Raw genomic sequence first — 25,061 nt, forward strand, 5'->3', positions numbered from 1 at the left:
CATCCATATTTCTTACCTTGAAATATCTCAGCTTGTCGTTCCTTTGATGGACAACGCTGGGCTCTTGTCTTCACACGTCTGGCTTCAGCACGTCTGGCACTTGTAGTACTTCTCAATCCATCTGGCAATTCTTAGTCCTCACTTCTAGGTTCTGTCTGATTCTTGTGAGTAGTGGAGTTCCTCATAACTTGCACATATGACTGACGTTAGCAAAGTTCAATCCCCCTTTTGGGCAAGTTGAGGGAAATCCGCAAAAAAAGTACAAAAATTCAGATCCTGGCTGGCTCGCCAATGTAAAAAATGCGTATTCTTGTATAATACTCAGGACTAGTTACCAGATAAAAATGTAGTGGTTTATTTGAATTCTTCCATCAGAGAAATAACTATTACAGAAAAACATAAAAAATAGGTGAAAGAGAGATTGTCCATTAGTTCATAGCAAAGCAACATGTATTCTTCCTCTCTGGGATCTCACATGGCAAATGGCGTCTGTCTCTCTTAGGCTTCTTACGTAGTAAAGTTACATATCAGCTGTCTGTCCATTCAATGCTATGTACGTGCAGAGATGACATCTTCGCGTCTGTGTCTCAAGATGGGGAGGGAGCAACAGCGACCTCTAGAGTAAGCCCCCACCTTAAATATACATCTTTCAAAGCACGTGATCTCCACATATGGAGTTGACCTTTTACCATGAGCTAATCTTACATATGTAGTGGAGTTGACATTTACCATTTGCTAAAATAGCACATGCAGTGTCAGTGGAAGGCAATTGCCAGAACAGAACTGAGTGTGATAAGAAATTAACAACCAAATTATTAATATTTAACATCTCGTCCCATTATTAATAGATAATGTGTCGGATAGAAGGCCGTCTCCCCTAATTATCAGTTTAGGGTCAGTGTATAAGGAGAGAATGATACATAACAAGAAAAGTCCCAACCCAATATGTCATAGAGTGATCTTGAAGAAAGTCCGGGCACTATGTCCAACGCTTCTTCAGTGTCGGCAGAAACAAGGCACATTGGGATCCCCGGGGTTTCCGCATTTGACATTAATAACAATGTTTTCTCACGAGCTTCTCTGTCCTTAATAAAGCCAACCTGATGGTCGGTAACAATTGGGGGCAGGTAGTGGGAGAGCCGGGCTGTAATCACTTTAGAGAATATTTTCACATCTACAGTAATTAGTGATATTGGATGAAAATTAGGGCAGACATTTGGTTCTTCTCCAGGCTTTCAAAAACAATGTTATGTCAGCCTCAAGTAATTAAGGGGCAGAGAGGGAGTCTTCTGAGATATTACTGAACACTTCTCCTAAAATGGTAATAACTGGGGTGCAAACCTCTTATAAAATCTATTATTGCCTCCAGGGTTCTTCCCGATAGGGTATGATTTAATGGCCTCTCCGATCTCTTCCTCAGTGACAGCTTTGTCTAGTTCCTCCAGCTCAGGGGTCTGTAAGGAAGGAAGAGCAGCGTCCATAATATATTTGTCAATTTGTCTTTCCAGAATATTAGGTGGCATGTCGTGGTATTATCCATGGATATTATAGAGCGAGCTATAACAGCAAAAACATGCCTCAGCTTTATTTTCTTTATTTTGGATACATACGTATGTCCCTTGCATGCATGGATATAACCTCCTTGCCAATGAGAGACCACATTTATCTGTGGATTCGTACGAGTACCTTCTCATGTGATCTTGGTATTTTCTATACGTTTCATCTATTAACAACTTTATCGTCTTTCTTTTTTCAATCAGATAATTTTTATTGAACAAAACAAAGAATTACTAACATTTTGTTTTTCTTATACAAACATTGTGAGAAAAATAATAAAAAAAATAAAAACCAGTAAACAATACAACAACCGGTTACAATGATATAAATCCCAATTTCGCTCTATAGTAGAGGGTGTACAGCAGTGAATAACGCTGTGCATCCCCTGTAGTCCCAGAGCGTCTCTCCCAAACCCCCCTCCAGCCCCCTTCTCTCTTTCTCCCTACAGTCAGGTTAGAAGTTGAGAGTGAGTGGGAAGGGGCCGATTACAGCACAGCAGAGATCAGAGCAGAGCCATGAAGATGCCAGCCACCCTGTGTGTCTGTGTCATCTCCTCCTGAGTACTCATCATGGCTGCTTGTAAAGCACTGTCCTGGGAAAGGATCTGTACAAGTGAAACCACAGAACCTGGTAAGTATACATGCATATGTGTATCTGTGTGTGTACATGTGCAGTATACTGTGTGCCTGTATATGTGTATATAGTATGTGTGTGCATATATACAGGATATAGTATGATTGTGTATATCTGGTGCATGTGAGTTTATATATATGTATATACATGTACATACAGTATATAGTATGTGTATGTATATTATATTTGTATACTGCATGTGTGCACTATATTGTGTAAATATATAAACTGTATATGTATGTGAGCATACTGTATATACTGTATATAAACTGAATGTGTGTATATACTGTATATATGTGCTTATATACACAGTATGTGTGTACTGTATATACAGCATATAGTGTATGTTTCTATATTTATAAAGCATAAATAATGTGTGTACATGTATAGTGTGTATCTGTGTATATGTGCTGCATATATCATCCTGTAATTGTAGTGTCGCCATTAGAGTTGAGCGAAACGGGTCGACAAAAATTCAAAAGTCGCCGACTTTCGCCAAAGTCGGGTTTCATCAAGCGAAACCCGACCCCAGCGTGAGGTCGGCCACGCCAAAGTCGCGTTTCACATGATGCTTGAGCGCCCTTTTTGCAGCCAATCAGGAAGAACGGACACTGTGGGCAACGTGATGACATAGGCAGCGGTCACCACCATCTTGGAGAAGGGCATGCAAGTGATTGGCTTGCTTTGTGGGGCGTCACAGGGGGTATAAAAGGGTGGGGACGCCGACCGCCATGTTACTCATGCTGATCTCAGAATAGGGAGAGCTGCTGCTGCTGATTCTGTAGGAAGAGCGTTAGGCAGGGAAGAAGATACCAAAAACTGATTCTGCTGCTAGCGATTTTGCCTGTACAACACACCAATCACTGTGCAGTGCAAGGGGAGGCTATATCTTGGTGCATCAGCTCTGTTGGTTATTAGGCTGCCTTTTAAGGTTCCCTGGTAGCTGCATTGCTGTGTGCACACTGCTGAGCAAACTGCTTTTTTCAAAGCAATCCAGATTTTATTGTTTTGTCCTTGTGAGTTACTGAGCGTTCATTTTTTACACACCGTACAGCGGTGTACGCTCCTCACACTGTACCGTGTAACGGCTGTTGTCACGGTCAACATTGAAGCTAGATACGTGTGTGACTCTGTAAGGAAAAGCCGAGGAGTTTGTCTGTTCTTACAGACCTACACCTTATAGTTTTGTCCGTTTTTCAAACAGTATAGTATATTTGCTGTTTGATTAGATTCAAAACTAGAGAGAGACAGCGTGCGTCAGTCCGTATCCAAAAACACGGAGCTTGACAATTTTACATACACCGTACAGTGGTGTACGTGTACGCTCCTCTCTCAGTACCGTGTAACGACTGTTATCACGACCACCTTTCTAACAGCATAGAGAATCTGCCTTTCACATTGCGGTGTTAAATAAACAGGGCCTGACTGAATCCAACAGTGTCCTGAAGTGTGCAGTCATGGCCAAAAGTTTTGAGAATGACACCAAAATTAAATTTTCACATGATCTGTTGCCCTCTGGTTTTTATTTGTGTTTGTCTGATGTTTACATCACATACAGAAATATAATTGCAATCATATTATGAGTGCCAAAAGGTTATATTGACAGTTAGAATGAGTTAATGCAGCAAGTCAATATTTGCAGTGTTGACCCTTCTTCTTCAGGACCTCTGCAATTCTCCATGGCATGCTCTTAACCAACTTCTGGACCAAATCCTGACTGATAGCTGTCCATTCTTGCATAAGCAATGCTTGCATTTTGCCAGAATTTGTTGGATTTTATTTGTCCACCCGTCTCTTGATGATTGCCCACAAGTTCTCAATGGGATTAAGATGTGGGGAGTTTCCAGGCCATGGACCCAAAATCTCTATATTGTGTTACATGAGCCATTTAGTGATCACCTTTGCTTTATGGCAAGGTGCTCCATCATGCTGGAAATGGCATTGTTGGGCGCCAAACTGCTCTTGGACGGTTGGGAGAAGTTGCTCTTGAAGGACATTCTGGTACCATTCTTTATTCATGGCTGTGTTTTTAGGCAAGACTGTGAGTGAGCCGATTCCCTTGGCTGAGAAGCAACCCCACACATGAATCGTTTCAGGATGCTTAGCAGTTGGCATGAGACAAGACTGGTGGTAGCGCTCCCCTCTTCTTCTAAGCTGTTTTCCAGATGTCCCAAATATTCGAAAAGGGGATTCATCTGAGAAAATGACTTTACCCCAGTCCTCAGCAGTCCACTCCCTGTACCTTTTGCAGAATATCAGTCGGTCCCTGATGTTTTTTATGGAGAGAAGTGGCTTCTTTGCTGCCTTCCTTGAAACCAGGCCATGCTCAAAGAGTCTCCGCCTCACAGTGCATGCAGAAGCACTCACACCAGCCTGCTGCCATTGCTGAGCTAGCTCGGCACTGCTGGTAGTCCGATCCCGCAGCTGAAACAGTTTTAAGATATGGTCCTGGCATTTGCTGGTCCTTCTTGGGCGCCCAGGAGCCTTTAAGGCAACAATGGAAGCTCTCTCCTTGAAGTTCTTGATGATGCGATAGATTGTTGACTGAGGTGCAATCTTTGTAGCTGCGATACTCTTCCCTGTTAGGCCATTTTTGTGCAGAGCAATGATGGCTGCACGTGTTTCTTTAGAGATAACCATGGTTCACTGAAGAGAAACAATGGTACCAAGCACCAGCCTCCTTTTAAAGTGTCCAGTGGTGTCATTCTTACTTAATCATGACTGATCGCCAGCCCTGTCCTCATCAACACCCACACCTGTGTTAATGGAACAATCACTAAAACAATGTTAGCTGCTCCTTTTAAGGCAGGAATGCAATGATGTTGAAATGTGTTTTGGGGGTTAAAGTTCATTTTCTTAGCCATTATTGACTTTGCAAGTAATTGCTGTAAAGCTGATCACTCTTTGACATTCTGGAGTATATGCAAATTGCCATTAGAAAAACTGAAGCAGTAGACTTTGTAAAAATTAATATTTGTAGCATTCTCAAAACTTTTGGCCATGACTGTAGATAGATTCCAATTCTCCACAGTCCTCCATACACCTTTCTAACAGCATAGAGAATCTGCCTTTCACATTGCGGTGTTAAATAAACAGGGCCTGACTGAATCCAACAGTGTCCTGAAGTGTAGATAGATTCCAATTCTCCACAGTCCTCCATACACCTTTCTAACAGCATAGAGAATCTGCCTTTCACATTGCGGTGTTAAATAAACAGGGCCTGACTGAATCCAACAGTGTCCTGAAGTGTAGATAGATTCCAATTCTCCACAGTCCTCCATACACCTTTCTAACAGCATAGAGAATCTGCCTTTCACATTGCGGTGTTAAATAAACAGGGCCTGACAGAATCCAACAGTGTCCTGAAGTGTAGATAGATTCCAATTCTCCACAGTCCTCCATACACCTTTCTAACAGCATAGAGAATCTGCCTGTCACATTGCGGTGTTAAAAAAACAGGGCCTGACTGAATCCAACAGTGTCCTGAAGTGTAGATAGAATCCAATTCTCCACAGTCCTCCATACACCTTTCTAACAGCATAGAGAATCTGCCTTTCACATTGTGGTGTTAAATAAACAGAGCCTGACTGAATCCAACAGTGTCCTGAAGTGTAGATAGATTCCAATTCTCCACAGTCCTCCATACACCTTTCTAACAGCATAGAGAATCTGCCTGTCACATTGCGGTGTTAAATAAACAGGGCCTGACTGAATCCAACAGTGTCCTGAAGTGTAGACAGATTCCAATTCTCCACAGTCCTCCATACACCTTTCAAACAGCATAGAGAATCTGCCTTTCACATTGTGGTGTTAAATAAACAAGGCCTTACTGAATCCAACAGTGTCCTGAAGTGTAGAGACATTCCAATTCTCCCCTCTACTATATACACCTTGTACCTTGTTTTACAGTACTAGAGAGTTGGTGGAAATTAGGTAAATTTTTCCAAAAAATGAGGAAGTGTGGTGGAAGAGTCCATGGAAGTGGGCGGGGGTTGGCAGCTGGTAATGATGGTGGTGGTGGTGGATCTGCTGGTAGTGGCAAAAGCAAAATAGCACTTAATGCAGGAGGTGTTGAGGTTGCGTCATCGTCTGACTCCACAAGGCCTCGAAGGCTCCCTTTTCTGGGAGTAGGTAAACCGCTTCTAAAGCCGGAGCTTCAAGAACAAGTTTTGGCTTACATTGCTGACTCAGCCTCCAGCTCTATTGCCTCCTCTTCTGAAGTTTTAAAAAATAAAAGCAGTGATTCGTCATTGGAGGCTCATGGTCATGAACCACACCTTTCCTTGTGTCCTTCACCCCTACCAAAATTGAAGGATGCGGCAGGCCACACTACAGATTACTCCATGGAGCTGTTTTCACATACCATCCCTGGGTTATCAAGTCAAATCGTGAATTACCCAGGCAAAGATGAATCTGACATGGAGTGCACTGATGCACAGCCACTGATAGATGATTCTGCTGGTACATTCACTCACAGCACTACATTGTCCTCGCTGTGTACTGAGCCAGAATCTGATCCAGATGAAACTCAGGTGCCCCTTCGCGCATACTATACCACCATACACGGTGACACAGAGGAAGGTGCACATGACATTGAAGAGGAGGTGATGGATGACCCAGTTGTTGACCCAGATTGGCATCCATTGGGGTTAGAGTGTGCCGCTGCCAATAGCTCAGAAGAGGAGGATGAGGAGGAGCATCCGTAGCAGGCATCAACATTGCAACAGTTGTTATCTGGCAGGCCCGGAGCAGTCCAAAAACGGGTTACAAAAACCCAAAAAATTGCAGGACAGCTTGGCCAGATGGTCAAAAGAGCACAGCGTGCAAGGCCTCAAACTGTCTAATTATCAACGTTACAAGGTGGAACTCCACCCTGCACATGGTTGAGCGGCTGTGCGAACAGAGGCAGGCTGTAATGCATTTGTGGGAGGATACCTGGACAGGCACTTTGAGGGCAGACATGGAGTTGACCTGTGTGCAGTGGTCAAAGCTGAAAGACCTCTGTAAAGTCCTTCAGTGTTTTGAGGAATGCACACGGCTGGTAAGCGCAGACGATGCCATCATAAGCATGAGCATCCCACTTATGCGTCTGCTCATGCAAACTTTGACGCACATTAAGGAGCAGGCGTCTGCAGCCGAGGTTGACAAGGAGGAAGAGGAGGGGGGAATCCTTGCTGACAGTCAGCCATTGTCTGCTCCGGGACCTCTCCTGGATGAGGTGGAGGAGGAAGAGGAGGAGGAGGGTGATGATGGGGATGATTATTTAGGGGAGGAGGATGCTTCTCGTGTGTCCAGAGAAAATGTTGGCGTGGCAAGGGCTGGTACAGGGTTTGTGCGTGACTGGAGGGATGTGGATTTGCCAGAAAGTGCTCCTCCACCATGCAGTCGCACTGCATCATTGACACCAGGAACATTGGCCCACATGTCAGATTATGCCTTGCAGATCCTAAAAAGGGATCCCCATATTGCCAAAATGATGAACGATGATGACTACTGGTTGGCCAGCATCCTCGATCCACGCTATAAATGCAAATTCCAAAACATCATGCCACAGGAGAACCTTGACCTAATATTGGCTAACAAACAAGCAACTCTGGTAAACAGGTTGGTTGAGGCATTCCCAGCACACAGCAGCGGTGATGTTTGTCACACAAGCCATAGGGGCCGGAGGCAGCTTGGAAGAGGTGTTGGTGGTTCAAACATCAGAAGTGGCGTTGGAGAAAGGGGTTTCATGACCATGTTGTGGAGTGATTTTTCAAGTCCCGCTCAAACGACTGGTAATACTGCATCGATGGAAAGTGACAGGAGACAGCACTTGTCAACTATGGTTACAAACTACTTTTCTTCCCAGGTCGATGTTCTCCCACACAGGTCATTCCCCTTTGACTATTGGGCCGCTAAACTGGACACCTGGCCTGAATTGGCACAATACGCGTTACAGGAGCTCGCTTGCCCAGCTGCAAGTGTGCTATCGGAAAGAGTCTTCAGTGCTGCTGGATCAATCCTGACAGAAAAAAGGACCCGTCGGTCAACCCAAAATGTGGATGATCTAACCTTCATTGAAATGAACCATGCATGGGTTTCCAAGGATTTTGTCCCACCTTCCCCTGATGACACATAGGTTGACAGAAAAATGGCTTGCTTTGGTCCTCCTCTTCCTGTGACTTGACCAATTTCGCCTTTTGCATCAGCTGAATGTCCAACATCAGCATATGCCACTTTGTAAACCTCCCTAACTGGGCTGCCCCCCCCCATGGTCGGGTTCACCAGCAAGCGCACGCAACCATGCGAGTGCCGTTGCCCTTGACAGGTGGGTAGGCCGACTCTTGGGTGCGGGCACTGGCACAGGGTCCCACATAGTGCAATCAAGTGTCTCTGACGGTGGTGGTGCACACCCACCGTCAGACACACCGCCGTACTATGAGGGGCCCAGTGCCAGTACCGACGCCCACGAGTGGGCCACCCGTGCTTGGCCAGGGCCCCAGCATTTGCAATCTTTACCTCTCCCTGCTCCTCCGCTGTGTAGTCTGGGCTGTCAAATCCATACTGGGCCTGACACCGTCTGAGCCAGCCTCCTGATGTATAGACATATATTTTTAATGTGTAAACTATGCAATCCATACATGTTATCCGGTGATACGGTACCCTTTCTCACCTTTGTGCAATCACGTGTAATCCATACTGTTCCTGAGAACGGCTGGCGAGCTGTTATGCAAGCTACAGCAGCTGTGGTTTGCACACATAAGTTTTTCCTTTTTTCAGGAATGACGGTTAGGCCTAATTCCGGAGCAGCGGTTGACCTGCACTTACTGGGAAATCATCGTTCGCGGGTAATAATTGTCATCCCAGATCCCCATCACTAACGGTGTTCAGCGGGTTATCTGCACCTGTAAGCGACACACGCTGGCCCTTTCGGTGTAGCGCGCATGCAGCCACGGACATGTAAGGCCTTGACACACCAGTTATTGGCCAATCTCGCGTGCCAGAGCCTCGCGTGTCCCTCTAGTAAGCTGGACGCGGACCGCGTGGGCAGGACGGAGTCTCGTTTGTTAACGGAATTAAGCTTGCAATGCGTGCATCTTTTCGGTTGCTGGATGGTTGAGGTTGCCCGTGTTGAGTCCAATTACGCCGCAGGCTCCACTCCTGGTGGTGCCCTTCTGGACATTCCTTTAAGGTTCAGCTTTGCAACCATACTGGCCACGTCAAACAAAAATGTTGCCTTCATGGACGCTGTTTGGAGGGTCGTGAGTCATGGGAATCATGCCGCCCAGTCAGTTAACCTGCTAGAGAGATCCTTCGTTGCTCCCAAGCATGACATCACACTCCCTAGGAGGAAGGTTATGCCACTGTGGCGACCATACTCCTGGGGGCGCCACAAGTGCACTGATGCCCAGCCACTGCTCAATGATTCTGCTGGTACATTGACCCAGACCACTACATTCCCCTCGCACTCTACACAGCCTGAATCTGACCCTGATGAAACTCAGGTTACACTTCTCATATAATGTTCCATCTTACACGGTGACAAAGAGGAAGCTGCAGATGAAAGTACAGGTTCAGCCCACCTGCCGTCAGAAACACCGCCGTACTATCAGGGGCCCTGTGCCAGTGCCGTCGCCAACGAGTGGGCCCCCCCTGCTTGCTCAGGATCACAGCACTTGCAAGGTTGAAATACTTACCTCTCCCTGCTCCACCGCCATGACGTCTTCCGCGTTTCCTGACACTGATATTCTGATCAGAGAGCGCAATGACATCACGTCTGTATGCCCTCTGCCTAAACAGCCAAGTGCAGTGGGATGGAAGATGGGGACGACAAGGAGTCCTGACTAGTACAGGGATTCCATAGCGAGGAGACTTATTTCATTGTTTTCAATGTTGGGACTGCTATTTTTGGGGAGCACTATACTCTGGAGAATGATAGATGGGGCCCACCATACACTGGAACATTCCAAAGGTGGACATCAGACACTGGAGCAGCATGTACAGGGCCCATTATACACTAGAGCATTAGAAATAGGGTCCATTATGTATGGAGCATTATTTGGGCCCATAAGACAGTGGAGCTTCATCCATGTGGACCAACATATACTGTAGCATTATGTGGAGCTCATCATATACTGTTTCAAACATTATATGGGATCAATGATTCTGTAGGGAGAAATAGATGGGCCTCATTACTCTGTATAGTGCACTATGCGGTGGCCATAATACTGTATGGAGTAATATACTGTCCACTTTTGGAGCTATTGGAGAATTTTAAATGGATATCAGTCATGAGATGTAAGAAGTGAAGTATTTTTCATTGTACTATACCACTATTTCTCTGCCGTATCAGAGCATCATGAGTTGTGGTATGTGTTAAAGGGACGCTCTTTGGCCCAGGGCACATGAAATCCTGGAGCCAGCCCTACCCCCCCCCCCCCCGCAACTTTAACCAAATAACCCCCATTTTTCAATGCGTAACTTGTATTATGAAGTAAATAAAGGGTGACAAGCTTCAGGAATAAGAATTTATGGTTTTGGCATTCAAATGGGCACTGTAGGTGTGTTTCCTGTCTTTTTCTCACTCCCGACTTTTCTTCCCCATTGACTTACATTGGGTTTCGTGTTTCAGTCTGTACGAAACCCGACTTTTTCCGTTAGTCGGCCGATCTCACTCGACCCGACTTTTGAGAAAGTCGGGTTTCGCGAAACCCGACTCGACCCGAAAAAAGGCAAAGTCGCTCATCTCTAGTCGCAATAATAGGTGTAGTGTTGCTGTGGGTGTATGGTGCTGCGGGGGCTCTGCCGACATTTTGTGGAAGGCCAGAGCCCCCGCAGTTTATATATTTATTTTTACTCATTTATATAGCGCTATTAATTCCACAGCGCTTTACAGACATTAGTGGCATTGTCCCCAATGAGGCTCACAATCTACATTCCCTATCTTTAGAGACGGACATGGGGCGCGTCTTTCCAGATCACAACATGTCTATTTATCTTTTGGAGATGTGATAAACCTCACCCGTACAATGTATTGGATGCAGTGAATCCGCACGGTTCAGTGATCACATGTGGAGTCACCTATGTTCAATAGCCGGCAGCGGACATGTGCTGCATCCAAAGCGCTGCCAATTCCTGATCGTGTGCACCCGGCCTAAGGAAATAAATCAGTCAATTTCAGAAAAAAAACAAATTCACACAGACACCAGCCAGACACGGACAGCAGCCAGGCATGGACAGCAGCCAGACACGGACAGCAGCCAGGCACGGACAGCAGCCAGGCACGGACAGCAGACAGACACGGACAGCAGCCAGACACGGACAGCAGCCAGACACGGACAGCAGCCAGACACGGACAGCAGCCAGACACGGACAGCAACCAGACACGGACAGCAGCCAGGCACGGACACCGGCCAGACATGGACAGCGGACAGAGACGGAGAGCAGCCAGACACGGATGTCGGCCAGACACGTAAACCGACCAGACACGGATGCCGGCCAGACATGTACAGGAGCCAGACACGGAGAGCGGCCAGACACGGAGAGCGGCCAGACACGGACACCGGCCAGACACGGACACCAGCCAGACACGTACAGCAGCCAGACACGGACACCGGCCAGACACGGACAGCGGCCAGACACGGACACCGGCCAGACACGTACAGCAGCCAGACACGGACACCGGCCAGACACGGACAGCGGCCAGACACAGACAGCGGCCAGACACGGACACCGGCCAGATACGTACAGCAGCCAGACACGGACAGCGGCCAGACACGGACAGCGGCCAGACACGGACAGCGGCCAGACACGGACAGCGGCCAGACACGGACAGCGGCCAGACACGGACACCGGCCAGACAAGGACACCGGCCAGACATGGACACCGTCACTTTTTTTTTTATAAATCTGTTGCTGTCGTCTTTCAGCATTTCTGCATCATTTTTTTCCCTGTTCAAATGAATGGGACACAAAAATGCAAGTGAAAAGGCTGCAAAAAAGCAGAAAATTTCCTGCCAACACTGTAGATCAATCCACAGCAACAATGGTGAGTGTGAACAGACACAACAGGGGATTTCTGAGAATGTAAAAATAATTAGCATGAACTGATAAATCCCCCACGGCTCCAGCACTGATGCTCCGGGGGTCTCTGCCAGTCTCCGCACTGGGCTGCAGTGGTCTTGTGGCTCCGGGGGTCTCTGCCAGTCTCAGCACTAGGCTCCAGGGGTCTTGTGGCTCCGGGGGTCTCTGCTAGTCTCAGCACTGGGCTGCAGTGGTCTTGTGGCCCCGGGGGTCTCTGGCAGTCTCAGCACTGGGCTGCAGTGGTCTTGTGGCCCCGGGGGTCTCTGGCAGTCTTAGCACTGGGCTGCAGTGGTCTTGTGGCTCGGGCAGTCTCCGTCAGTCTCAGCACTGGGCTGCAGTGGTCTTGTGGCTCCTGGAGTCTCAGTCAGTTTTAGGACTAGGCTGCAGTGGTCTTGTGGCTTTGGCAGTCTCCATCAGTCTTAGCAATAGGCTGCCAGGGTCTTGTGGCTGTGGGGGTCTCCATCAGTCTCAGCACTGAGCTGCAGGGGTCTTGTGGCTTCACCTTATATTATGTGACTGTACGGCCCCTTCACACGACCTATCATGTTTATCACAGATGCCACGTGTCCCCTATTTGACTTATGGTGCTGCTCTCATGTCCGTGTTTCCCCAGCAGCACAGATGACAAAGGGCCAATACAAGTCTATGGGTCCGTGTAAACGTGCCATCCGTGTGCTGTACATGTGCCATCCGTGTGCTGTACATGTGCCATCCGTGTGCTGTACGTGTGCCGTCCGTGTGCTGTACGTGTGCCGTCCGTGTGCTGTACGTGTGCCGTCCGTGTGCCGTACATAAGCCGTCCGTGTGCTGTACATGTGCCGTCTGTGTGCCGTACGTGTGCCGTCCATGTGTTGTACATGTGCTGTCCGTGTGCCATACATGTGCCGCCCGTGTGCCATACATGTGCCGCCCGTGTGCCGTAAATGTGCTGTCCGTGTGCTGTACATGAGCCGTCCGTGTGCTGTCCGTGTGCCGTCCGTGTGTTGTACATGTGCCTCCCGTGTGCCGTAAATGTGCTGTCCGTGTGCTGTACATGAGCCGTCCGTGTGCTGTCCGTGTGCCGTCCGTGTGCTGTACATGTGCCATCCGTGTGCTGTACATGTGCCGTCCGTGCTTAACATGGAAAGTCTATGAGAAGCTTTGTAATTCCATTTCCATTGTCCATACGGATGACCAAGATCAGAGTCTCATTATCCTGAGTAGAGAAGCTCCAGGGACAAAGACCCCGTCTGGTCCTAACACGCTGGGGGTCCGGAGTATCCAGCCACGGGGCCCGGATTCCCTCTTTTGTGGCCCCAGCGTTTCTTGTAGAATAAATCCCTTTCTCACACAGTCCTGTAGTAATGACTTTGTTCTCACGTTTTGTAGGAGGGTTTGTCTGACTCCATCTTATGTTATCAGTATAAGTGCGAGAGACGAGAGACGGACGACCGCAGTTTCACCGTGTGTCTGGCATCAGTTCTACAGTGTGTGAGACATGGGGTCTGTGACCAAAGCTGGGGGTATATGGGTATATAGAGCATACACAGGGGTCTGTGACTGAAGCTGGGGTATACAGGTGTATGCAGTGTACACAGAGGGGTCTGTGACCGAAGCTGGGGGTATACAGTGTACACAGGCGTCTGCGACCGAAGCTGGGTGTATACAGTGTACACAGGTGTCTGTGACCGAAGCTGGGGTATACGGGTGCATACAGTGTACACTGAGGAGTCTGTGACTGAAGCTGGGGGTATACAGGTGTATGCAGTGTACACAGAGGGGTCTGTGACCAAAGCTGGGGGTATACGGGTGAATACAGTGTACACTGAGGGGTCTGTGACCGAAGCAGGGGGTATACGGGTGTATACAGCATACACAGAGGAGTCTGTGACCAAAGCTGGGGGTATACGGGTGTATACAGCGTACACTGAGGGGTCTGCAACCGAAGATGTGGTATACGGGTGTATACAGTGTACACAGGGGTCTGCGACTGAACCTGGGGGTATACGGGTGTATACAGTGTACACAGGGGTCTGTGACCGAAGCTGGAGGTATACGGGTGTATACAGTGTACACAGAGGGGTCTGTGACTGAAGATGGGGGTATATGAGTTTATACAGCGTACACAGAGGGGTCTGTGACCGAACCTGGGGATATACGAGTGTATACAGTGTACACAGGGGTCTGTGACTGAAGATGGGGGTATACGGGTTTATACAGCGTACCCAGAGGGGTCTGTGACTGAAGATGGGGGTATTCGGGTTTATACAGTGCACACACAGGGGTCTGTGACCGAACCTGGGGGTATACGGGTTTATACAGTGTATACAGGGGTCTGCGACTGAAGCTGGGGGTATACGGGTGTATACGGTGTACACAGAGAGGTCTGTGACCGAAGCTGGGGTATACGGGTGTATACAGCGTACACTGAGGGGTCTGCAACCGAAGATGTGGTATACGGGTGTATACAGTGTACACAGGGGTCTGCGACTGAACCTGGGGGTATACGGGTGTATACAGTGTACACGTGTCTGTGACCGAAGCTGGGGGTATACGGGTGTATACAGTGTACACAGAGGGGTCTGTGACTGAAGATGGGGTATACGGGTTTATACAGCGTACACAGAGGGGTCTGTGACTGAAGATGGGGGTATACGGGTTTATACAGCGTACACAGAGGGGTCTGTGACTGAAGATGGGGGTATACGGGTATATACAGCGTACACAGAGGGGTCTGCGACCGAAGCTGGGGCTATACGGGTGTGTACAATGTATACAGGGGTCTGCGACCAAAGCTGGGGGTATACGGGTGTGTACAGTGTATACAGGGGTCTGCGAGTGAACCTGGGGGTATACGGGTGTGTACAGTGTATCCAGGGGTCTGCGATTAAAGCTGGGGGTATGCGGGTGTATAGTGTACACAGGGGTCTGCGACTGAACCTGGGGGTATACGGGTGTATAGTGTACACAGGGGTCTGTGACTGATCTGGGGGTATACGGGTGTATAGTGTACACAGGGGTCTGCGACTGATCTGGGGGTATACGGGTGTATAGTGTACACAGGGGTCTGCGACTGAAGCTGGGGGTATACGGGTGTATAGTGTACACAGGGGTCTGCGACTGAAGCTGGGGGTATACGGGTGTATAGTGTACACAAGAGTCTGTAACTGAAGATGGGGATATACATAGTACAAAGAGGTGTCCGCACAAAGGCGGCTCCGCTCTGTATACCCTGTACACACATGGCTCTGCTCAGTACACCTCGTACACACACGGCTCCACTTTGCACACCTCGTACACACACAGCTCCGCTCTGCACACCTTGTACACATACGGCTCCTCTCCGTACACGTTATACACACACGGCTCCGCTCCTTACACCTCGTACACACGCGGCTCCTCTCTGTACACGTTATACACACACGGCTCCGCTCCGTACACACGGCTCCGCTCAGTACACCTCGTACACACGCGGCTCCGCTCCATACACCTCGTACACACGCGGCTTTGCTCCGTACACCTCATACACACGCGGCTCCGCTCCGTACACCTCGTACACACAGGGCTCCGCTCTGTACACCTCGTACACACGGCTCCGCGCCGTACACCTCGTACACACACGGCTCCGCTCCGTACACCTCGTACACACGCGGCTCCGCTCTGTACACCTCGTACACACACGGCTCCGCTCCGTACACCTCGTACACACACGGCTCCGCTCCGTACACCTCGTACACACGCGGCTCCGCTCTGTACACCTCGTACACACAGGGCTCCGCTCCGTACACCTCGTACACACACGGCTCCGCTCCGCTCCGTACACCTCGTACACACACGGCTCCGCTCCGTACACCTCGTACACACAGGGCTCCGCTCCGTACACCTCGTACACACACGGCTCCGCTCCGTACACCTCGTACACACGCGGCTCCGCTCCGTACACCTCGTACACACACGGCTCCGCTCCGTACACCTCGTACACACACGGCTCCGCTCCGTACACCTCGTACACACAGGGCTCCGCTCCGTACACCTCGTACACACACGGCTCCGCTCCGTACACCTCGTACACACGCGGCTCCGCTCTTTACACCTCGTACACACAGGGCTCCGCTCCGTACACCTCGTACACACGGCTCCGCTCCGTACACCTCGTACGCACACGGCTCCGCTCCATACACCTCGTACACACACGGCTCCGCTCCGTACACCTCGTACACACACGGCTCCGCTCCGTACACCTCGTACACATGTGGTAGGGGGCTGGGCTAGGGGGGTGGACCACTGCTTACCAGACGAGGCAAAGACGAGACGGAGACAGCTTCCACTTCCACTTGTAACAGTTCCGGATTTATTTGTCGTCCTCTGACGACCACCAAACACGCACCGCAGCTTCTTTACACCACTGTATCACCAGGCCCGGGTACCTATTCTTCAGCTCCAGTAATGCACCTCGCGGATCTTTCACTGGGGGCTGTCCTAGACCAATCTACCCCCAGCGCTTCACCTGCCCGAGGTCGTCTTCGAATCGGTACCCCCGGGGCCTCGTCTGTCCTGCGGTCCGTTGAGTCAGGGTCTCCCCCTGACTGTCTCTTCTCCTTGCCTGTCCTGCAGTCCGTCAGGTCAGGGCCACCCCCTGACTGTCTCTCATTTGTCCGTCCCCCTGGCCGAGCTCTTCTCACTTTCTCCATCTTCTTCTGAGCTCCTCCCGGGACTAGACTCTCCTGGATCCCCGCCTTCTTCTATTTATCCCCTCTCACAGGGGAATTTCCCACCCCGGCTCCTATCTCCCCGCCCCCCATGACTATGCAGTTTCTATAGCCCTAAGCTGATGTAAAGTCCTGTACTACTCTCCCCTGCCATCTTGTGGTCATTTCACAGTACTGCACTCCCTTTTCTGTCTTTCCCTACTGTTACCTCTCTAACCTGTCAATCTCTGTCCCTAGTGCACAAACCGTCCCCTCCTTCTACCAGTCACATCTGTCCGTAAAGTCACCTTCCCCACACACACGCGGCTCCGCTCCGTACACCTCGTACACACATGGCTCCGCTCCGTACACCTCGTACACACATGGCTCCGCTCCGTACACCTCGTACACACACGGCTTTTCTACATCCACCCTGTAAACCCCTCTTGACCCCACACATAAACTTCAAAGTCCTGCACACACTGAGGCCCCTGATCATGTGACCTGACCCCTGACTCCTCCCCTCCTGTGACCTCATCACAGGTCCTGTGCGCACAGAGCAGCTGTAGAAATCTCCGGCCTCGGGGGTCTCACCAGACTTCGCTCTTTTCTTGCAGGGGCCGCAGTGGATTTCATCCTGGATCCATAGAGCTGAATAGAGGAGCGATGTTCCTTCACTCTGATGGGAATTGATGGTGACGTTTGTCCAACATCCACGTTACCGAGTAAATCCCCCCAGGACTGCAGCCGGTAAAGACCCCGATATCCACAGGTGTCCCCTCTAATTGGGGGAAAGGGATAGAAAAGCCTCTTATCCCGAGGGGAAACCCTGCACATGGAGACATCGGCCTCAGATCTCTCCTGTCCTGTTCTTCCAGAAAAGCCTCAAACTTCTGTGTGTGACTCAGAGCTGAGATCTAACGTGATAGAAGATTCCAGTGCGGGGAAGACGGGAAACCTTCATATAGACGGCCGGTGGGGATGGAGGCAGTGACCGACTCTGGCCAAATCTGTCTCTAGAGCCGCAGTAGAAGATGAAGATGTCGTCCTCACCATGAAGGAGTTATTTCTCATGTCGCGTGTAATGAATATCTCCTGCAGTATTGCTAATGCCGATTCCAGTGTCGGTAATGAGAGGAGAATTAGCGTTATGGAAGATGAGTCTATGAGGAACGTGTTCAGCTGCCGACTCCGAGGAGGAAACTGCTTGTTGTCTGTGGCCTAAATATATAGGTTTTATTAGTAGATGTCAGGGGAGAAAACTAAACCCTGTAAGATAATAAATCTCCTCATATGTTTCCCTTATTATCTCCAGTAATTGTGTTATTACACAGGATTCTTATGATGTTACATCGGATCATCTTCTCATTCAGGTCTCTACAATATCGGATCCTCTCAGTGAAGATCTTCTACAGAAGAGAATTTTCCTGATTTACCCATCAAGGACGGATATGGACAGAGACAAGATGGCGGAGAGGATGTTACACCTCACCCTAGAGATCCTCTTCCGTCTCACTGGAGAGGTGAGAGATTCTGATGACGTCACATTACATCATTCTTATCTATGGGAATAACAGATGAACAGAACTGGAGAGGTGAGGACTCTGGGAATGTCTGTAGTGAGATTTATTAATGTGTCTCTCCATAACCAGGATTACACAGTGGTGAAGAAGACCTCTAGTGATCGCTGTCAGGACCCTGTGTCTGAGGGATGAGGAAGACCCCTGAGCCCAATCACGGGGCCTCCACCTCACCCCCTGATCCATGAGGACATCAATGACCAGAAGATCCAAGAACTCATCTACAAGATGATTGAGCTGCTGACTGGAGAGGTGACACTGCTGGGAATGCTGGGACATTATACTGTAACACTATGAAGGGATCGGGGGGATGACGGTATCATTGTATGTGTCAGGTTCCTATAAGGTGTCAGGATGTCGCTGTCTATTTCTCCATGGAGGAGTGGGAGTATTTAGAAGGACACAGAGATCTGTACAAGAACGTCATAATGGAGGTTCCCCAGCTCCTCACATCACCAGGTAATAGACAGGACTAAATACACACGGCCTATAATTATCTGTATGTAGAGAATGAATTCAGTCCCTGTATGTGTTTCCTCCAGATCTATCCAGTAAGAGGACAACACCAGAGAGATGTCCCCGTCCTCTTCTTCCACAGGACTGTAACCAAGAAGATCCCAGTGCTCCTCAGGATCATCAGGTAGATGGAGAGAAGGTGTCAGGAGATCTCCCCTATGATGTGTAGACGGCTGTGAAGGTCTTGTGCTCAGTCTTGTTTTATCCACCAGTATTATATGTTTTATACTTGTGTAATGAGAACGGTGGAGATGGCAGGATTAGAGCTGATCATAGATGGGACTTCTCCATCTGTCTGTGACTTTTACAATATTTGTTTCAGGGTGAAGATCTGACCCATATTAATACTACAGAGACATATGTGAGGGGTGATGAGTGGTGTAAAGAGGAGATTCCCACATATGACTACCCAGGTGAGTAGTAACCACTGAATGCAGAGAAGTCACAGATTCCTCTCAGTCAACGGCTGTGGCTGCTTTATCGGTGGTGTAGTCCGGCCGTATTACCATGATCACCATTTTGCCTCTAGACCACAACATTCTCCTCCACCCAAAACTGTTCAAATGACTTTGGACATTGAAAGCCCTTTTCTATAGAACTTACAACCTGGAGGATCCACCTACCCCCTGGGATTAGGAGACGCTGACCGTTACCTGCCCAGATATGTAACTATAAAGCCAAATGACAGCGTATGTAGAATGTGCTGACAAGTTAGAAAATCACTTGATGAAAAATATTATGATTGGCCTATAAGAGAAAGCGGAGGGTAATGATGCTGTTGGCTTCATAGAATCCTGAGATCTAATTTCAGGGCTGAAATCTCATATCCTGAGATCTTGTTACCGAGATCTCCATCTGCGCATGTGCCGCCCCCCAGCAGCCATATTCACAGAGTCCACCACACAGGAGGAAACCACGGACATGCGGGGGGCTCTGGACTTTCACGAAAAGTCAGCAGAGTCTCCCCGCAGCGGCGGACTCTCCAGGCAGCAGCAGCGGCGGACACCCAGAGCAGCGGCAGCAGCATTGGCGGTGGCCACCCCAGGCAGCAGCGCCAGGCACCCCAGCAGCACCAAACACTCGCAGCGGTGCACTGCACATCGGACACCCCCTCATCCCACCCTGCGGCCTGCAGCATCACTCCCCACTCCTGCCTCCTCCAGCAGTGACCCTGGGACCCCGCTTCACCATAGCAGTAAGACGCATGGATTATAAGAAGCGCCACCATGTTATTAAAAAAAAATATTCCTATTTTTCTCCTCAAAATTTGGGGTGTGTCTTATAATCCAGAGTGTCTTGTAATCCAAAAAATACCTCCAACATGTTTTTTTATTCTAGTTCTTTTTGTACAGGTTCATTTTGTATGGTAGTCTGATGATGGTGGGATCGGCCTGCCTCACTTATGTGAGTCTGCAACTACCTGGTAGCCTTTAAAATAAGTCTCCATTACCTCTGCCAAATGGCTGAGATCTAAATTTAAGACACATCAGCTCTGCACTATTATAAAAAGTTCTCTATGAATGTCTAATATTTCTTCTTGAAACTCATCTGACAGAAAATATTGGCCCTTACGATAGTTTAGATTGCCAAGAACCACCGAGCCCCATACTCTAATTACCCAGAGAGTTTTCACCAGGATAATAGGAAACAAATGCACCTTACAAATTATTTCCCAATGTCTCATGAATCCAACAATCCCCTATATATGGTTGTACACTACTCTCTGGGCACATGGTAGGGTTAAGAAAGGAAGGAGCGCCATTTAGCTATTCGTACACAGCTCTTGATGGAATAGTTTGCAGACACGATGTATTGGGAGCACTGTTAGTGATCACCTGGCAGATCAGAAGATGGCCACCACAAGAAGGCTTGGCTCTATCTACTCTATTTTCCTAGATCCCAGTGATTGCCTTGCGCATCATCCTTTAACCCCTCTTCATGGATCTGGACTTACACAGAGACCCCTAGGCTTGGGCCATGGTGTTACCTGCTATTCTGTGGAGCGAGATGGTAAGAAGAATAGTCAGGTAGTTGGTCATAACCAGGAGGGCAGAGAAAATACAAAATCAGAAGACACAAGTGTAGTCAGTAAGCGGGCTGGGATTACACCAGGACAAATACACCAGCTGAGCACAGAGGACTGAACCAGAGGAGAACAAGGCTGTATCTGGCAGATTCCGGGAATATGCTTCAAGCTTTAGGAGGGTTTGGTGCTTTCTAATTGGCTTAAGCAGGTAGTAGATTGCTACCAGATTGCTGGACAGCACACAAACCCATACTGCCAGGCTGGATGAAACTACTGGTCTCAGGCACCCTAATCTTAGCGGCTGGACAGAGCCAGCGCCACCCAGAGCTTCTGGTTTCGACGTCTCTTCTATTACCAGCAACGCCTGCACCATAAATAAGGCGCTGCTTGGTGATGGAATCAAACATCGCAGGAGCAGATTCCAGTGGAGAGGGGACACACCATCTGCAGATGCCCTAATATAACACAATTACAGGAAACTAAAGCAGTAGAAATCCCCATAAAGTGGCTCCATTATGGAAATTATAACCCTCAGTGAATTATTCTATGGGAGTAGTGACACTTTACGGAAATTAGCTCGCACTGGATGTTGCAACATGAAAATTGCACATTTGCCATTTTATTATCCAACACATAATGCCCAGATTGTGCTCCAGGAAACACACACCGTAAATTAAGTGGGTTCTTCTCACTATAGTAATGCCCAATATATGGATGCTAAATATGGTTTGGGCGCACTACAAGGCTCAGAAGAGAGTGGATATTTGACTTTGGGAGAGCGGATATTGCTGGATTGGTTTATGGAAGCCATGTTGCTTTTCAAGAGCTTTTGACCCACAAATATTGTGGAAACCTTTTGGTTTTCCTCTGACAGATGATGGACCTTAGTGGTGTCTTGTGTTTCCGTGAGATGAGTAGAAGTTTTATTGGTATATTTTTTACCTATATAACATTGTTTGTTGGCTTTTTATTCCATGTTTGGGAAGCAGAATGAACAAACCATTGAACCCCATGATGCGCTGATTCATGCTATGAGGCTTTCGATTAGACTGTGAACTGTCATTGTCTTGGAGAATAATTCAGTATTTTTAAAAAGCTTGTATTTTTTATGGACAGCTTAAGTAGAAATGTTCAAAAGTATAAAATGTGAAGATATTTTATTCAAAATTATTAATTGGTTTTATTTTTAGCAGATGACTGTACCAGGAGATCAGAGGGAACGCTGACATCTTCAATTTTTAAATCTGATGATCTTGAGATATCACAGGACCCAATTGAAGTTAATGCCATTACTCCAGATATACCATCATCCCTTCATAGCCAAGATCTGTCATCTAATACTTTGAAACAGGTCCCATCTTTTGGTTCATTACCAACTACTAAGAAAAATCAAAGTCACGATATAAGCATTAAAAAATTAATTGATTCTAAAGGAAAGGAGCAATTTTCATATTCAGAATATGGAAATAGTTTTCTTGAAAAGACTTGTCTTACACATGAAAAAATTCACATAACAGACAATAGATTTTCCTGTTCACAATGTGGGAAATGCTGTACAAAGAAATCACATTTGGATAAGCACCAAAGAACTCACACAAGGGAGAAACCTTTTTGCTGTTCAGAATGTGGGAAATTTTTTAACCAGAAATCAGATTTGGTTAGGCACCAAAGAACTCACACAGGGGAGAAGCCTTTTTCCTGTTTAGAATGTGGGAAATGTTTTGTGAGGAAATCATCTCTTCTTAGTCACCAAAAAACTCACACAGGGGAGAAGCCTTTTTCATGTTCAGAATGTGGGAAATGTTTTAACCAGAAATCTAATTTTGTTACACACCAGAAAACTCACACAGGAGAGAAGCCTTTTTCATGTTCAGAATGTGGGAAATGTTTTAACCATAAAGGGAATCTTGTTACACACCAAATAACTCACACAGGGGAGAAGCCTTTTTCATGTTCAGAATGTGGGAAATGTTTTAACAAGAAATCTAATTTTGTTACACACCAGAAAACTCACACAGGGGAGAAGCTTTTTTCCTGTTCAGAATGTTGGAAATGTTTTAGCCAGAAATCAGATTTGTTTAAGCACCAAAGAACTCACACAGGGGAGAAGCCTTTTTCCTGCTCAGAATGTGGGAAATGTTTTATCCAGAAATCAGATTTGTTTAAGCACCAAAGAACTCACACGGGGGAGAAGCCTTTTTCCTGTTCAGAATGTGGGAAATGTTTTACAAAGAAATCATATGTGGCTAATCACCATAGAACCCACACAGGGGAGAAGCCTTTTTCCTGTTCAGAATGAGGGAAATGTTTTGCACATAAATCACATTTTGTTACTCACCATAAAACTCACACAGGCGAGAAACCTTTTTCCTGTTCAGAATGTGGGAAATGTTTTAACCAGAAATCAGATTTGGTTAGTCACCATAGAACCCACACAGGCGAGAAGCCTTTTTCCTGTTCAGAATGCGGGAAATGTTTTACCCAGAAATCAAATTTGATTAAGCACCAAAGAACTCACACAGGGGAGAAGCCTTTTTCCTGTTCAGAATGTGAGAAGTATTTTAACTGGAAATCAGATTTGTTTAAGCATCAAAGAACTCACACGGGGGAGAATCCTTTCTCCTCTTCAGAATGTGGGAAATGTTTTGTGAGGAAATCATCTCTTCTTAGTCATAGTAACATAGTAACATAGTTTTGAAGGCTGAAGGAAGACCTTATGTCCATCTAGTTCAGCCTATTTTTAGTGCAGCTGTTCTGCATTGTTGATCCTGGGGAAGGCAAAAAACCCACAGAGTAGAAGCCAATTTTCTCCATAGGGAAAAAAATTCCTTCCCCTAAGCTGGGTCAACCATCTACCTATAATATTCTGTTATTCGTAACCTTCTATACTGTTACTCACAAGAAAAGCATCCATTCCTTTCTTAAATTCATTCAGTGAGTTGGCCATCACCACTTCCTCAGGAAGAGAACTCCAGAGCCTCACTGCTCTTACCGTGAAGAACCCTCTTCTATGCTGGTGCAGAAATTGTCTTTCCTCCAAACGAAGAGAATGCCCCCTTGTTCTTGTCACAGTCCTTGGTACAAACAGTTCATTGGAGAGATCTCTGTATTGCCCTCTGATATACTTGAACATATTTATTAGTTCTCCCCTAAGTCTTCTCTTTTCTAGAGTAAATAGACCTAATTTTGATAACCTTTCTGGGTATTGTAGTGAACCAACTCCATTTATCATTTTAGTAGCCCGCCTTTGAACCCTTTCAAGTTCAGTAATGTCTTTCTTGAGCATCGGCGTCCAAAATTACACACAATACTCCTAGTGTGGTCTGACGAGTGATTTGTACAGAGGGAGAATTATGTTTTCATCTCGTGTCCCCAGACCTCTTCTAATGCATACCATGACCCTATTTGCTTTGGTGGCAGCTGCCTGACACTGGGCACTCCAATTTAGCTTCTTATTGGCTAAGATGCCTAAGTCTTTTTCCATGCCTGATTTCCCCAGCAGTTTCCCATTTAGTAAGTAATTATAGCATCTAGCATTATAGCATATAGCATATAGCATCTAGCATTATAGCATATAGCATTTCTCCTTCCCATGTGCATAACCTTACACTTATCTGTGTTAAACCTCATTTGCCATTTTTCAGCCCAATTCTCCAATTTACTCAAATCTGTCTGTAGTTGCAAACTGTCCTTCTTTGTGTTAACTACCTTACATAGTTTTGTATCATCTGCAAATACTGATATTTTACTGTGTAAGCCATCCACTAGATCATTAATAAATATATTAAATAGTAGGGGGCCCAATACAGAACCCTGTGGTACCCCACTAGTAACCCTGGTTGTTGTGAGCTCATTTTCTCGTTCACCTTTGATGTCCGATTAACTCCCTCTGCTGGTGAAAGGAGGTGGTGAAACTGATTTGGATGGGAGAAACCTGTCACCTGAACAGGGGGATTGCGATTGGAAATCCGGAATCTCTGAGTGGATATAAGGCAGCCGACGCCCTGTAGGTTTGCTG

The 25,061-nt window shown here is 47.5% G+C and overlaps 1 protein-coding gene across 1 annotated transcript; it reads left to right on the plus strand.

The window, feature by feature from the left end:
• The first annotated feature begins 2,126 nt into the window (after positions 1-2,126).
• On the plus strand, positions 2,127-24,876 carry LOC141047177 (uncharacterized). Its single transcript, XM_073542132.1, has 6 exons — positions 2,127-2,187; positions 4,224-4,231; positions 18,837-18,960; positions 19,044-19,141; positions 19,340-19,430; positions 22,216-24,876. The coding sequence occupies exons 1-6, from the start codon at positions 2,127-2,129 to the stop codon at positions 23,340-23,342; spliced, it is 1,509 nt and encodes a 502-aa protein (XP_073398233.1). The 3' UTR covers positions 23,343-24,876.
• Positions 24,877-25,061: the final 185 nt, after the last annotated feature.

Source organism: Dendrobates tinctorius, unplaced genomic scaffold (genome assembly GCF_039654945.1).
Source record: "Dendrobates tinctorius isolate UK_male_01 unplaced genomic scaffold, ASM3965494v1 ptg000126l, whole genome shotgun sequence".
NCBI classification, from domain to species: domain Eukaryota; kingdom Metazoa; phylum Chordata; class Amphibia; order Anura; family Dendrobatidae; genus Dendrobates; species Dendrobates tinctorius.